This window comes from Oenanthe melanoleuca, chromosome 2 (assembly GCF_029582105.1).
Source record: "Oenanthe melanoleuca isolate GR-GAL-2019-014 chromosome 2, OMel1.0, whole genome shotgun sequence".
Lineage (NCBI taxonomy): Eukaryota > Metazoa > Chordata > Aves > Passeriformes > Muscicapidae > Oenanthe > Oenanthe melanoleuca.
In genome coordinates this window covers 24,761,954-24,778,264 of record NC_079335.1, presented here as the reverse complement: position 1 = coordinate 24,778,264, position 16,311 = coordinate 24,761,954, and the positions used below count along the sequence as shown (strand labels likewise).

Here is a 16,311-nt window from a genome sequence, read left to right as displayed (position 1 = left end):
ATTTACGATTCAAACATGGCTGGAGCTTGGCTCAGAGCCTTTTCCAAGAGACATTAAACTCATCATGGTCTGTGGTTTGGTAGTTTGTCTTTTTTTCTTCACTTTATATTTTACTAATTAAATCAGACTTGCCTATGGACAAAACCACATTCCATTGATTTATCCAGATTAAGGTGAGTTGGCACAGTTGGTCTACTGAATTGACCAGAAAAACATGTTCTCTTCAGCACTTTTCAACATTTTTCATTATGCTGCCCTACAAAAAATTGTTGAAATAGTAACTGCAGGGCAAAAATAATGGGGTTGGTGATTGTGTATTTTGTCTGGGTCTGATTAGATGAATTAGAATGATGGTTGTGTTATAAAATGTCTGCATTTTTTATTGACATTATTAACTTTCCTAACATTCTTGTAAGATAGTTATGTACTAGCATTCCCATTTTATGGAAGTAGGACATGGATAGACCAGGACAAATGTTCATAATGAAAAGGGGTAGTTAACTCAAAGTCCACTTTTTAAGGAACTTATTGCTGGTTTCTACCAGAGCTGTTAGGCAAATCAAACCTCTGCATAGTGGCTTAGCAGTTTAGTCTGGAAGACTTGCATGCAGCCTCAAATTTTAAATGTAATTCTGAACAGTGTATATAAACTGCCAATGCTTCTTCAGAGTATTCACAGTATGTGCTTCAGGGATTTTTGTGCCCATTGTGTTGAACACCTGAAGGTAAGGTAGACAGAAGTGAAAAGGCAGGGTGACTGCAATAGCAGCACCACACTGTAGCTACCAGTCTATGTACTCCTCCTGTGCCTTTTTAAGGTGCTGAGGTCAGTAGGACTTTTGTGTGTTAACATGACAGAATAGGCAGAATAGGATGGAAAAAAGTACAAGAAAGGACTTGGAGACTGACAGAAAGTGATTTGTTCTGATTTACATTTCAGCTTCTCCATTTAGCAGGAAATAGTCTTCCACTGTCAGAAAGGTAGAGGTAGGAGGGCTTTGTGGTTCATTTTCATCTCTGCTACTGTTCAGAAATGCAAAGATGTTCTTATTTACATGCTCCAATGAAAATGTTGTGTCATTCTCATTTTTATGTTTATAAATTGATACTTGCCTATTACTTTATGCAGTTAATCTTAATCATAATTTTTTGAAATAATTTTTTATAATAAAAAACATTTTCAAGCATTTTGTGGCATTTTCAAGCTAGCACTTCTTCATCTCCCAATTTTACATTATATTCTAGGAAAGCATTATAATACTTTTTTTTCTGTTTCTCTCAATTTAGAATTACAGCAAGTTCAGTGAACAGAGTGAAGTGTGATGCCCACCCATTGAGCATAGCGAGTTTCATCTGCTGATATTCAAAATGACCTACATCATGGCCTCTCCTTCACTTTTTTCTCCAGTGGATCTCATAGATGATCTTTTGTATACACCATATATATTTTAGTACATTCAGTAACGACAGATCTGCCTTTCAGAGAGAAAATCTTTCAGCTGCAATCACTCAGAGAATTTTTATGCAATTGTTCTATGGTGGTTTTATAAAATATTTTTATATACATTTAGATACAAATTATTAGAAAGCAGACACGAGGTACAGTGTTTACCAGTTAGGTGTATTCTTTTAGGTATCTTCTATTGTAACATTAGTTGTAATATGCATCTGTAGTTTTGTATATGAAATAGAGACATTATGAATTCTTAAAAGAGTATAATTGATACAGTATCTGCAGGAAGGCATATATCAATGCATACTTTTTCTAATAGTTTTACCTACTCATTCCTCTGTTCAAGACAATCATTTGCAGTAACAGCATCATATCACAGCTATCATATGTTTCCACTTTTTGTACTTGGTTTTTTAATGGCTGCCTAGATCCATGGGAGAACTTACAAGTAAATGCAGAGAAGGCAGATGCATGTTGACTACAAACACTGAATTGCCTCTGAATTAACTCTGTTAGTTGTATTGTGCTATAATGGTTTGTTACATTTTCAAAGTCACAGGTATTCTTTAGCTCAAACTAAAGAGGAAAAACTTGTAATATTTTCCCAAAACTTATTCTTTTCTCTGACACATTTTTTCCAGTTTGCAGTACCAGTTTGAGCTGTAATTTGTTTGGTGTTGAAATCTTCAGCTGAGGCAGCTGACAGGTGATTGCAGTGACACATAAGGTTTGTGCCACATTTCAGCCACAATCTTGATGTGCAGTATACTGTGTGTGAGCACACAAAGTAGATGGAGGAATTCACAGGTTAAGTATTTGGTTTGTATTTATGGGTTGTCAGCAATTGTATTAGATTATACTATCACACCAGTATCATGTTATATGGCCGTGTATTCGGGCCTTCAAGTATCTGAAGGGAGCCTACAAGAAACATGGAGAGAGACTATTTTCAAGAGTGATAGTGATAGGACAAGGGGGAATGGCTTCAAACTGAGAGAGAGTAGGTTTAGACTAGGTCTTAGGAGAAAAATTCTTTATTGTGACAACGCTGAGGCACTGGAACAGACTGACCACAGAAGTTATGGATGCCCTGACTCTGGAAGTGTTCAAGGTGAGGTTTTAGCAACTTGTTCTAGTGGAAGTTGTCTCTGCACATGGCAGGGTGTTGGAATCAGATGATCTTTAGGGAGCCTTCAAACCTAGGCCATTCTGTGATTCTATGTATTATTTCTCTCCTCTTGCCTTTGTTCCCTTATGTGAACACCATCACTAAAATGTCAGTTGAGCAAAAAGGAGTCAACAAAAGGGGGTTTTGGTTTTTTTCATCAACTTAAAAGATCTATGGAAGCTAAAGGTAAATGAATATAGCACAGCCATAATGGCAATCTTATACTACAGAGTAGTATAAAGGATGCTTTGTGCAGCTGAAACAAATAGCCAAAATATAGTTCTAAGCATTCTGTTTTCAGCAGCACTTACATCTGTATGCTTGTCTGGACCTTCCTTGCTCTGCCAGCCCAAAGCTGCTGCCTGCAGATGAGGTGGCTCAAGGAATGACTTTTGCATCCCTACATAGTTAAGACATTGATAAGCTCTTCCTCAAGTCCTGGTCACTCCACACTAGTACGATAATGGGAGAGAGCTATGGGGTTTTTTGCCCTTTCAATTATGAGTGACTCTTGTAGTTATTCCCTACTTTGTTCCACAGAGGACTAGAAATGTTTTGTACAAGTACTTCTGAGATTGCTTTGGTAATTACTATGCAAAAGGTTGATAAGTAACTGTGAGAAACTCATTATATGCAGGAGAAATAAATTCTGTATATTGTCCCAAGCACATTAATTTCAGATGCTGTAGTCGATTGCAAATGGCTCATTACATCACTGGACTCAGTAACAGGCTATAATATTTGATTAATAATTTCCTGAAACAGTTTTAGTAATTTATTAACACTTTAGAAACTATTTACAATGTACTTTAATTGTAGAGGCATCAATTTTGTGTCACAGCTGAATGGAGATTTCTACTTAACTGCAAACTGAATAAACGAATAAATGGTATCTTTTCTACTAGGTTCAGCATTTGTTCTTTGTTGGCTAAATGTTTTTTTTCTGAAAATTTATAGATTAGTTGATTAATGAAGTTGTTAAAAATAGGGTCTTTAGCAAAGATAACATCTTTCACTTTTCAGGAGACTTACACATTTATTCTGAATGATCTTGTAAATGGAACAACACATATAATTTTAAAATTCCTTGTAGTATTAGCCTTTTAAGAAACCTTCTGCATTAAATAATCAATTTTGTAGTGCTTATCAAAATAGCTTCTAATTTTTACCGCTTTCAATAGGAATAATTTTTGCCCAGTTAAATGGCTGGCTAAGGGATAAACATTTATTTCCTATTAGCTCCAACCTCTGAGCACTAGGCTTTGGGATTATATTTCTGTAATCTATTTGCTATATATAGTTAGTCTAAATAACTTCCAATTTCTGAAAGTAAGCATTGTTAATTATATTCCCTGTCTGGCAAGAGGCATCACTTAGGATAGGTGTTTCTCAGCAGAATAGTATTTAAAGGATATGTGAAGATAGTTGACCTTTCAATTTCTTCTAAAATACCTGTACTGAATTTAAGCTCTGTCAAACCAGAACTGCTCTATAGAACTATGGGCTGTGAGGGAGGGAGGGTCATTTATTTTTTACCATTGACTTGGAAGTGCAAATTGCAAATCACAAACCTACTGATGAGGTTTCCATTTCTCCACCCACCATGCTTCTGAGCTACTGATGTTTTACTAAAACATGTGACTGTGCATTGCCTGTCTTCAAATGGCCAGGATGCCATTGCCACCAGCCCTCATGGACTGCCAGATCCCTGGCTGCTCTGCTGGGGGATGGGAGTTGCTTCACATCCTCCCTGAGCTGCTCTCTGCAAATCTGTGGTGATGGAGTGCTTGTGCCACTCACAGAGTCAGCCAACAAACAACTGCTTAATTCTTTGGTGAAGATTTAAGGAAACACCCTAAACCTTCTGGATTAAGTTTTGGAGGCAATTCCTGCTATCAATTTCAACACTTCCCTCAATGCTTTTTCATATAGACTGTCCACTGGCTTTCCTCTGGCTCTCAAAGAATTATTATGTAAATATATGGAAGCCCGACCCACAACATCACAATTAGTTTCACTGGAATGGAATTAAATAGAGAAACATTTGAAAGAAACCAACAGTGATCATCTAGTCCAACTGTCGTTATTAAAAAATAACATCAAAATTAAAATAAACCATAATTATTCTTCTGATCCAGAAGCACTAATGGAGCCAAACTCATCCTGGAGCAAAGAGCTGTGCAGGCCTGGCCACACTATCCCAATGGAGGTGAATCACAGTCAGGAACAAAAATGGCTTTAGTTATTTGTGCCCTGCTGAGGCAGACTTTTGTACCTTCAGCCTTATTTACTTGAACATACCTAGGGACTTTCCAGAATAATGCAAAGTTTTATTAACTGTGGTTACATCTGTGAGCTTATGTAGTGTTAGCAATAAGAGCAAACTGTGGTGTTCCGTCTATCCTCAGTGACAGGCACTACAGAGAGACTGCACCTGGCAGCAGAGGCTCGAGGAAGTCTCTCATTTACAAACGGGTTTCAAGTAATGAAACTAACGAATTTACTACTCTTAGTAAGCAATTCTGAAAATCTAACCATTCACTTTGATTCCTGTATGTATGCTTAGATGCTCAGATTTTATCTTGCAAAATTCAGTATGTATGAGTCACCAAGCTTTTGCAAATCAGTGCTTCACTTTAGCACGTTTGGTGTATTCTGCGCTTCATAGCATAACTTTAATACAAAATAGTTTTTTGCAGAGATGATCCAAAGCTATCAGAAATGATATATTTACTTATGATGTGTTTAGGAATTTTTAGCCATTTTTAGGAACTTATTCTACATTTTAAATAGAATATCATGTGAGTAAAGATTTTTCTCAATATGTAAGATTTGCTAACCAGAGTATATTAAAATGGTGATCTGATCATGTGTTTCTTATAGAATTTGTTTCAGGTGTTCCAAAACAAAGCAAGCAATGAGGGAAAAAGGAGAGAGCAAACTGATGTCAAAGAATGAGTATAATGGCAATTGAAAACTAGGCATAAAATATGTAATAAGGAAAAGACTGTTAACATTATATTTATGCAAATTAAATGTTTCTAATTCTTGTCATATGTCTTTCATTTTAAAGGTTATTTGCTCTGATTCTCTGATTCAAGTGTCACAAGGTCTGGCTGTAGCTGCTTTGACATAATTTATTTGACAGCTCTGTGTGTCATAAATATATAATGTAACAAGGAAAGGTATCTTCACTGTTGAATGAAAACATTAATGTGTCAATACTGTGTATGAATACTGTTTGACATTTACTAGTTTCAAAAATAAAATACACAGTATGCCTTGAAAATATGGTATTCCTATTTTTGGAAGATACTTTCTTTGTCTACAGGAACTCATAAATAAATGAAGGAGTGCAGTTCCAGAGTGCATGCTAAATGGTGCCTTCATCATTAAGATAGATTTCACTAAAGATCACATAATCTGTATGTTTCCATATGTTTTATAATGCATTTAGATATTTCTTTCTTTTTACAATTCTGTGTATTAGCATATGCAAGACTAAATTTATACTGAAATAAACTGGAATATGAGACAATTGGATGTAGGAGGAGGAAAATACCCTCATTATTTCTTTTTTTTTTTTACATTCTGTACTAGCCACTTTGTTATGAGATGTCTTCTTCAACCTCAAAATTATTAAATCTTAGCAATGAAATAAGAGAAATTGCCTTACATTCAGAAGTTTTATTTCCTCACAGCTCTTACAGGAGCATGGCATATAACAGACATTTTTACCTCTGTAAGAAGTACAGAAATCTTGGTCCAATTTCTCCAATATTGCCTCTCTGCATGCACAGTCATTTGAATATGTCTTTTTTAAATTGTCATTTGCATCTACAGATGGCGCACCTCATATCCAATTGGCACTGCCTGTATACAGTCTGTGGCTTATCCCAGTAGAGAGGAAATGATGGGCAAACCTTCCCACCATCTCCCAATAACTGTAATGACATTAATGAAAAATGGATTGACATATCTTTAAAAATTTGGCCTTGTAAGTTTCAGCTTAATTTTTCAAGCCTGGTAATTTATGAACGCATTTGCTTCTACCAAAATGAATGCAACTGCTACATTTTTTGGATTTCACAGTGGTATGAAAAAGTATAAACAATGCACAGTGCCATAATCTCCTAGATGCTAGACAGCTAAATGTTCTTAACGTTAACTTTAATGACACAGGGTATTTTTAAGAGCTATCCTTTCCAATTCCACTCACACAATAGCAAGGAAACCTCTAAGTTATATCGCTTTGGAGTGACATACTGAGAAAATATCATTATTTTTATTCCCAGAATGGGCATGTAGAAGCCCAAGATCAGCTCTCACCAGGAACTTGAAAGGTAACTTGAAGTGCAATTCCTTCCATCCTGGGTATCCTCTGGTTCCACAGCAGTTCTGGAGAGCATGGCATGCAAAAGGAGAGAAATGGATGCTTGGTTAATCTTTTTCTCATGTGTTTTTCAATAAAGATATTTTTTGTGCTGGATACATTCAGGTGGTTAATATTTAAGAAGAACCAAGAGAGCAGCTCATGTTGTTACTCTGACTGACTTGATGATAAATGTTTCTCATTCCCATTGTGCTTTGATTGTGATACTGCTGCAGTTTAAAAACACAGCAAAATCTTAGGAATTTGTGAAAACTCTACAATGCTGAATTAAGATGTACATTCACTTAAATCCCACAAAATATATCACTAATTTAGACATACTGTTTTATGTTCCCTAACCCCTAACCATAATCCTAACCGTGACCCTAACCCGAACCCTAACCCCTACCCTAACCCTAACTCTAACCCTAACCCTGTAGGGTTAGTAGGACAGTAGGATATGGGAAGAGCCTATACAGGAGACAAGCAAACAAGTGATATTGTGCATGAATGAAAAAGTTGAAGAGCAAAGGTGCAGCTGGGATGTCAGGCTGCATGGAGGTGCTGGATGAAAGGGAGGCAGACCACAAAAATTTGAACCAATTCCTACTGGCAGGCCCTTGATCACTAGACAAGGCAATTTTCTTCCAAACTGCAGTTTGCCTCACACAAGGATAATTTCCTCACAGTGCGATTGATCCTGTTAATGTGGTTTTAGCAGCATTTCAAGTACTTTGTATCAGTAAGAGTTTGGGTTTTTTTCTGGAGTCAGACATCTTTTTCAGAAAAAATGCAGCATTTATATGTATTTCATTCATATAACTATGAAGTATGCATATTACAAAGCTCACATCTACCTCTTTTCAGCCTCACAGAGACAGGTGGGCCATAAGGACAAACAGGTGCATCCCAAGTATTGCCACCTTCATGTTATGGGCAACCCTTGCAAACACTGTGCTCAAAGCACATCAATCATTTCTCCATCACTTTCACCATTCAGATACTTCACCAGGATCCACCTGAGGTAGTAGCAGCTTCATTCATGTCATGCATCAAAGAAAATTTAGCACAGGACTAGATGTATCAAACAAAAAGAAAACGTTAAAGAGGAAACACTTTCAGTTAAAAATATTAATTCCAAGTTAGGAAAACAGTTTTAGAATAACCAGTCCATTAGGGTTAATCAATAGTTATCTATGGGCAATACTGGCAGAGTTTTATGGAGTATCCTGTACCCTGTGCCTTGGCGAGTTGCCTCCACTCTGTCTGTGCAGGGAAAGGCCAAACCAGGTGGTGCAGTAGAGTCTCCAGTACCCTTAGTGCTCTTCAGAGCTGCACTGAGGTGCAGTGCCCCAGAGATGTGCAGGCACTACAGAGGATCACTGTGACCCACTGAGCACCGGGCAACCAAGCCTTAGCGTAAGCAGAGACACTACTGCACAATTTATCAGGAGAGAGATGTCCATGTGGCTTTGGCCAGCTGCTGAATCTGTCTTTATCAACATGGCCCTCAGCTTAGAATGGCATCATCCTGCCTGCCTGGGCTGTGTGCACCAAGTGGTGGTCTGAGAACCTGAACCAAGTGTTTCCAGATCACCAAAGTCTATTGTGCCCAAGTCTGGACTTACCTCAGGAAGGTACCTTAACATTTCTATGATTTCTCCTTCCTGTGGACATTATCTGGCTGCATAGAAAAGAGGGCAGCAACATTCACTGGTGACAAGGGCAAAGACAGCAGACAGCATGAACTTGGCATCTAAGTTCCTGGGGTCTGGTCTTCGTAATGATGGCTTAACATTAAATACACACATAGTCCCAGGAAGAGGGAATGGTAGCCAGAAGTTCCTTACTCCTATGACTTCCCCAGGCACTAAAATACGATGTCTCCTTTTACCAGGCAGCCCAGTTAAGGCTTAAATTCTTTTTGGCATAGTTTTGTGGTAAGGTACTCTCACCCAGCAGTAGCAAGGTTATTACCCTGAAGGTAAAATAGTAGATGTGAATTTTATCAGCCTGAGAAGGAACTTCTTTCTGGATTTCTCAACTCATATGGCAAAACCTGAGCTACTGTAAAAGGTGCTGTCCTAGCTTACGCACGAAATGAGAACTAGCAATATGTAGCTCTCTGCTGTCAACACAATGGACACACTGGAAATATCAATGAGAAGCATCTCTGCTTGGTCTGGTCAGCTGTGGACAACTCTGGTGCCACCAGAGCCACAAGTCTGGACACTAGGTAAAAACAAATACAGTGTTCTAATACCTAAAGTAACGAGAAACTGCCAAAACCTTTTACTATGTGTTGGAGGTATTTCCTCTGCCCACACAGTTGTCAAAAAGGACCAAAAAAAAAAACCAGTTGATGTTTAACTGCAGTATGTAAAGTGTTTCTGCACCAGTGATTTTTCCCTCATGGAACACAGCAGGTAAGTCTTGGTCACAGTCAAGCTTAAGCTATTTTTTTTTCCCTTCAATTTCCTGGCATTTGCAAATATAAGATAGCTCCTTAATGTTATATTAACATAGATTTTTATGTGTCAATTAACAGATAAATTCATTATGAAAACTCATTTAGGAAAGGGCTGGCACCAGACAAAGCCTTGAGGCAGCTGTGGAGTGCCGGGATGAAACATCTGCTCCATCACACTGCACTCAGATGCTCCCACTTCTCGACTGTTCACCCCACTCCACAGCATCTCAAGCAGCCACTTACCTCCTCAGGACATGAAAGTTCGGACACAGACCCACACAAAAGCCAGATGTCTCCATCAATTCTTCCAGGCACAACTAGCTAAAGGAAGTTGTCAAGACATGTAACTCTTACAAATCATGAAAGAAAAAAAAAAAAAATCTGTACAAGCTACATGCCATGTTCATTTTTCAAGTGGAATTTGCTTTTGTTGAATTATTTACTCAGTACTGAATTTGACAACCATCTCAAATATTGAATCTTCTGAAACCCACCTATTTTCTGTTATGGACCTCATTTGCTATTTTAGCTAATGCAAAAATGCCTTCCATTACTAGCTCTGTTACTTCTCATGACATAATACAAATTGACTCAGAAAGTAGCATATGCTGTTATCACCCATAATAGATCAGCCACATCTCAAGGATTGGAAGCCAAAATTACCATTTGGCATGTCTGTAAATTCAAATATAACGTCTGTCCCAAGTTGGAAATTAATGGAATTTTATCTATTTTATAGATATATATCAAAACTTTCACTACTGCCATAAGAGATTTTTCATTTAGTATTTGTGTTAAAGAAATGCTCTGTGGGTGTTTAATGTTGTTGAAGAGCTCATCAGGCTGCAATTTGCAAAACACATCTCCTTCTGCCTCTCTGCAGATTGTTTCCTCCACTTTGAGGTTCAGTGCTTCCAGAAACAGAGCTGGGAGAAGGTCCTGAGAAACTGCTTCTCTGTCTTCCTGTCTCAAGGCAGGACCCACTAAACCGTTTCCAATAGTTATTTCTCAACAAAATAGAAATCAATACTAAAACACTATACACTTACACATACACACATCTCTTCATGTATATGTAGCGTACAAAAATTCGTCTCTATTGGTTGGTACTATTTATCTTGAGTTTTTAATGGGCCAATAATACAGAAAAAGGCAATTACAGAGGATGAACCTTATCTGAACACTTTCAGAACAGAAAAGTCCCTGACAGCAGTCAGATTTCCATGCACATACACGGCAGGATCAGACCTTTCATGAGTAGCTCATTTCTTACCTGTAGCTGGGGTGCATTTTCAACCAGCACACAAGCTCTGGTGGGGATTTTTCACCCAATTGTACAGACTTTTTCATCCTCTGCCACTCGTGGTTTTGACAAGGATTTCTTCCCAACAGTTCTGGTTTCTAAAAGGGACAAATTATGCGTCCAGTTCTGCAAACTTGCCTGCAATGAACGCCTTTAGAAATCAGTGGAGCTTTCACATGGCAGATGGCTCCCTAGGATTGAGCTCTACATAATTTTGCGATATTTTAGCTGGGGATATTTTAGTGGCTTTTTCCCTATGCATGACAGCATGATTTGCTAGCTGCTAGAAAATGTCATCAGACCCTTTCTCATTCCACAGTGAAGCCTTTGGATTTGTTTTGAACGAGCAAAAATGTTTTCCTTCCCTGTTGTACAGGACACTCCTATCCGATGAAAAACACTTCCAGATAAAAACAGTGACAGTAGAAGGGTAGAAGGGTAAACCAGCCATGTTGTGACTCAAAATAGATGTAAAGCCAAAAGAAGGGGAAAGAGGATTTGCTAAAAGACTTCAAACAAATGTTCTATTATTGAAAGTGCTATCCCCTAAGATCCTTGTGGATTACTTTCTAATTTTTTAATTATCTCATTCTCATTATTTTATTTCATTTTTCGCATTTGTTCAAAAAGGATTAATTCCATGATTATTGCATGTCAGTCCACATCTAGACTGCCTCCTACAAAAACACAGCAAAAGCAAAAAAAGTTGCTTCAAACCTCTCTCTATTTTGCCAGCATTTGTCCCAGTCCCAGAAAGAATGAATTCAACTATCCCTGGCCAGTCCTACATCTGCACACAGAGATTTCAGTGGATTATTTTACACTAGTTCTGCCAATGGACTCTGCAGGGAACATTCTCCTTCAAGTTGGTCACACAACTGGTTAGGGGTAACAAGACATGTTCTAACCAGCTACTATGGTGCTTAAAATGGACTTGCATGTCCAACTGATGTTTAAATTCAAAGACCTGTCAGTGAGTGAAGTAAAGGCTACCCGGCTCCCTGGGCATTCCACAGAATGAAATGGTAGCTCTGTTTAGATAGTTTACATTTCCCACTGTGTCATTCCCATAGAAGATACATGTAGCTATGACTTACTGCTAGGAAGACTGATTCTACTGTCAATTTTTTTGCATTTTTTTTTTTTAATCTAAGCATCTATGTCTCTATTCTGAAGAAAGGCAGATATTCTGAATACATCTCATTCCATCCTCGGATTTGCAGTCTATAATATTATTTACAACACACACAAATACACAACTTTTGTAGTTTTCTCCATTCTGATCTTGTGACTAATTATTCCTTTTCAATGTTCCCACTTGTTTTCATACGGCTTTCCTTTTTCTTTGAGCCTTCAGTATGATGGCTATTCAACAAAACTAAAATTAATGTGGCTTCTTTGTTTCCCTCTTTATACAACAGTGTAATCCATAATATCATCTGATTTCTGGAGACAGGAACTGTTAGTTAACTTTCCTTGCTGCTCTTTGCTGAACAGTTGCTGGGCATTGCAGCATGTAAGACATTGTAAATTACAGAAAAATAGTGGCTATCTTCAAAACTATGGTGATACAGCAGTCATTTTAACAGCAGGATATTTTGATTCATTGTTCACATTCACTGTTCACATAATAAACACTTCAGGATTTGAGTCTGGGCTATTGCAGAGAGGTTTTTTTTGTTCAAAATAATTCTTAACCACTGTACCAATGGTATTCTGAGCCAGACACTTGATCAGAAAGGTCTGGAGCCTTGGGAGACCATTCAGACTCCCACATGAGATCTCCATGCAAATTTCATGAGCTGTTCTGCCTGAGCATGGAAATACAAAAGGGAAAAAAAACTTACTAAGAAAACAGCACTACTTACTATGCTGGTAAGGGATCATGTTTGGGTTTTTTTTCATTTCTTTGTTGGTTTTTTAATTTTTCCTTTATGCTATTGTATCAAATGGAAAACAAAAAGTTATAAGAAAGGAGAATGAATAACAAAGAATTTGCTTTGGCAGTTGAGAATCATGAATGTGTTTTGCAGCTGGTAACCAACACAGGGAGCAAGAGTGCTCATTATTGCACCAGAGACAAGAAGTCAGTACATGAGGAGTTAATAAGGCCACATTTAGAAAATTAGGGAAATGGGACCTTAAGGAAGCACTCTAAGGCATAACATGCAAAGCCACTTTTGCTAATCAAAGAGGCATTGCAAACTTGGCTGACATTTGCTTTAATGAAAGACTTTCATTTTTGTCCAGCTCCTCCACAGAGTTCAAAACTGCGTAGCTGAACTCTAAACTGTCTAGCATTTCGTGTTGAAGGTCTGAACTTTTTCGTCAACAGAAAAATCAATGCATTATCCATTCCCATTTTTCACTCTTTTCATCCAGTGTAGGTGAGCTCTTGCTTACAGTCACAGACTTGTAGACCTACGTTAGTTCATGAGGATGAAAAGGGAATTAATTTTGCTGTAGGATTACTACATCCAGTTTAGCATTCTTTGTACAAATTTACAAAAGTTTGAACCATACCAGTAAATTTCTTTATACATTCCTTCAAAACATTTCTATTTCCTCAATATACAAGCACTTATCTCTGTTTTTGAGGAACCTGTTTATTGTCATCTAAGTAGAAATCCACACATACACATATACAGTATTCTAGAAACAGGCAGTCTCTTGGCCTCCTTTTATAGTATATATATTGGATTATAGTTTAAAAACTGATATAGCCATTTGAGTTTTTCTCTGCTAGGGTCCTTAAAAAGTTTAGTTAGTCTAACTTACATCAGAATTCAATCACAAAGAAGAGAAAATAAGGAATACTACTATCAGAGGTAATGTTTTCTGAAATTGTCATAATTTTTATTGCAATTTTTTTGTGGAGTTCACATCCAGAATAAAGGAAACAGTGTTGTCCTCTCCAAACTGAGATTTGAGGGGAAGTAGGTCTTACCATGGCAAAAAAGGCAGAGCATCCCTGAGATCAGTTTATCTGCCATTAAAAAAAAAAAATCAAAAAAGAGCTGAATTTATGGATGGAACCTTAAGAAAATTTGATGTGCTGAGATATTCCCTGCCTTGCCTCAAAGGGGAATTCTGATAGTACCCAACAGCATCCCAAACCAGAACTGGTTAAAGAGAAGGTAAGTATGTCGAACAAATTAATTATTATATTTTGTTCTGGGAAAAAGGCTTTATTTTTGTTATTTGAGAACGGATTGAGCAGGGAAAATAAACTTTTGATTTAAAAAGCCCCTTATTCTGCCAGTTATACTGATTTGATACCTGAAACATGAAAGTGATATGCTTTTTGTCCACTGGTAACAACAAACATATTTAGTTTTTATTTGAATTTTTGTACTATTAATTAAAAGGATGAACATCTTGAAATTATTTTAGCACAATTTCATGTTATTTGCAAAACAGTTTTTCACTGGGGAAAATATCTTGATAGAATGTAGCCAATTTAACTTGATGTAAATAGAGAATAACAATGATGTAAATGAAATTATAATTTACCAGGGAAAAGCAATTTTAATTTATGGGAGATAAAAGCCTCAGTGGCTATCCAACTGAAAACCCTTAACATCCTTCCAACAGCTCAGTCTGAGTTGCATTCAGTGTTTTAGCTGCTTACAAGATACAGATTTTAATTCAGAGGATGGAGCTGTCTTGACCAAAACTTCTGTGTGCTGTGTTTCCGAGCTGTTATCCACTCCAGGAAATGCTAACGCAGGCAGATTGTGAATTGCTGACACCCTTTTAATACTTTCCTGCTGAACTTAAACTGAGTTGAGGTTTTTTGTTTTCATTATGCATTAATGATAAACAGCAACTCAATTAATTAATCCATGCATTTCATGGGCTGTCAATATTGAAAAAAGGTGAGTTTTGGTCAGTATTTTGCACATCATTTTTGCTAACACTTGAACAACAGACCTGTAAAGCTTCTCTACTTCTTTGATAGTGGTTTTGAAGAATGCATAGCCGTGCTTGAACTCTATTACCAGGAATGAAGTCAAAATAAAAATGCTCTTAATCTAAGAACAGAAACAATGCTCTATTTATACATGATACTTATAACAATAACATTGATTATGTAAACAAGGCTATTATTATTTATTCCAGTAATTTACTGGTATTTAGGGAGATGTCTGCTGAAAACTCTTTGCACTTAACTTGCATTTGAAAATGTCTTAAAAAGCCACTAAACTGAATAACTAGAAGAACTAAAACTGAATAATGAACTCTATGGGTATTTCACTGACTAACCACACTTGTGACTTGCTAACTGAGAGAAACAGAAAACAATTTTATGAAAGAGCTTCCTGGGAAAATTGCATTTTCGTTATTCTCAAAATACCTGACCTATTGATTTTGAGGAAATGTGCCGTGAAAAAAGTAAAAAAAAAAAAAATTGAATTATTATTTTATTGGTTTCATTTACTATCCTATTCAAATGCACTGAATATCATGCTATAAGTAAAGGAGATTTTAATATAACATAAAGTCCAAACAAAATACCTGGAATTATAACTGGAATCTCAAGAATTTTTACAATTTGAAATAGAATGATTTTTATTTTTCTAGACTGATCTTATTGTGATTAGACTACGATAACTAGATAGATTGCCAAAATAGATTGTTTCAATCAGCATGCACTAAAGATTTCTGAAGTTTTTATTTAATGAGAAATATCTGAATTTCATCTCTCTGTTAATTTAATTAAAAGGATAAAAAAAGAGAAATTATTACTGAAAAATTTCAATGGCACTGTGCAATAATAAAAATTAAAATCTGTGAAAGTAGACGTTGGGAAATCTCGGTCTATGAGGTTGCATGAAGACTAATATTTCTTATTATATTAACAAATCTGTATACGTGCATCTGTTAAATAAAAGCAAGGATTTGGATCTGACAGTTAAAATATTTGGGGGTTCACTATCTGTATTGTGTTAACTGGTAGAGTATATTTATCACTTTCATGAGGGCACAGAATTTATACCTACTCTTCACTTGACCTGAGCCACTAAAGCAAATGGATTACCATCAGTTCAAGTCAGTTTATACAAAGACCCTTTTCACTGACAATGCACTGCTCCAGCACAATAACCTAACAAAGGCCCCACATAAAAGACTTTGTAGTGTACTTTTAGGATACTTTATATAATTTTGATCTACTTCAGTATACTTTGCATACCTTCTCTGTGTTGATATTATTTGAGTTTTAAGTACAACAGACTTTGTATAAAACTACAGAGGAATGAAATAGGGAATTAAAGGAAAAAAATAAGAATCCTTTCAGTGCTTTCATTTGTGGTCAGTCACCACTGTACTCCCTCTCATTTCTTTTGAGATTTGTAGCCAAGCTGAGATCTATGGCCATCTGTTTTTAATCTCTATTCAGGATGATAGTCTGTGGATCAATGAACTCTAGCCACAGTCTATAGAGAAACTGCAAATCTTTTTGGGATAATTCCAGAGGATAATAATATTCACAAGAGACTTCTTTTGCCTTCCTTATCTCCAACGACAGTTTTTCATAAAAGAA

General features: G+C 36.7%; 1 protein-coding gene across 1 annotated transcript in view; it reads left to right on the top strand.

Annotated features, from left to right (window-relative positions):
* SLC26A7 (solute carrier family 26 member 7) overlaps positions 1 to 3,562 on the top strand; it is a 65,488-nt gene extending 61,926 nt beyond the window's left edge. Inside the window, exon 18 of the mRNA XM_056484300.1 lies at positions 1,288 to 3,562. Within this exon, the coding sequence (XP_056340275.1) occupies positions 1,288 to 1,323 (36 nt within the window). The 3' untranslated portion in view covers positions 1,324 to 3,562. The remainder of the gene's footprint in view (positions 1 to 1,287) is intronic.
* Positions 3,563 to 16,311: the final 12,749 nt, after the last annotated feature.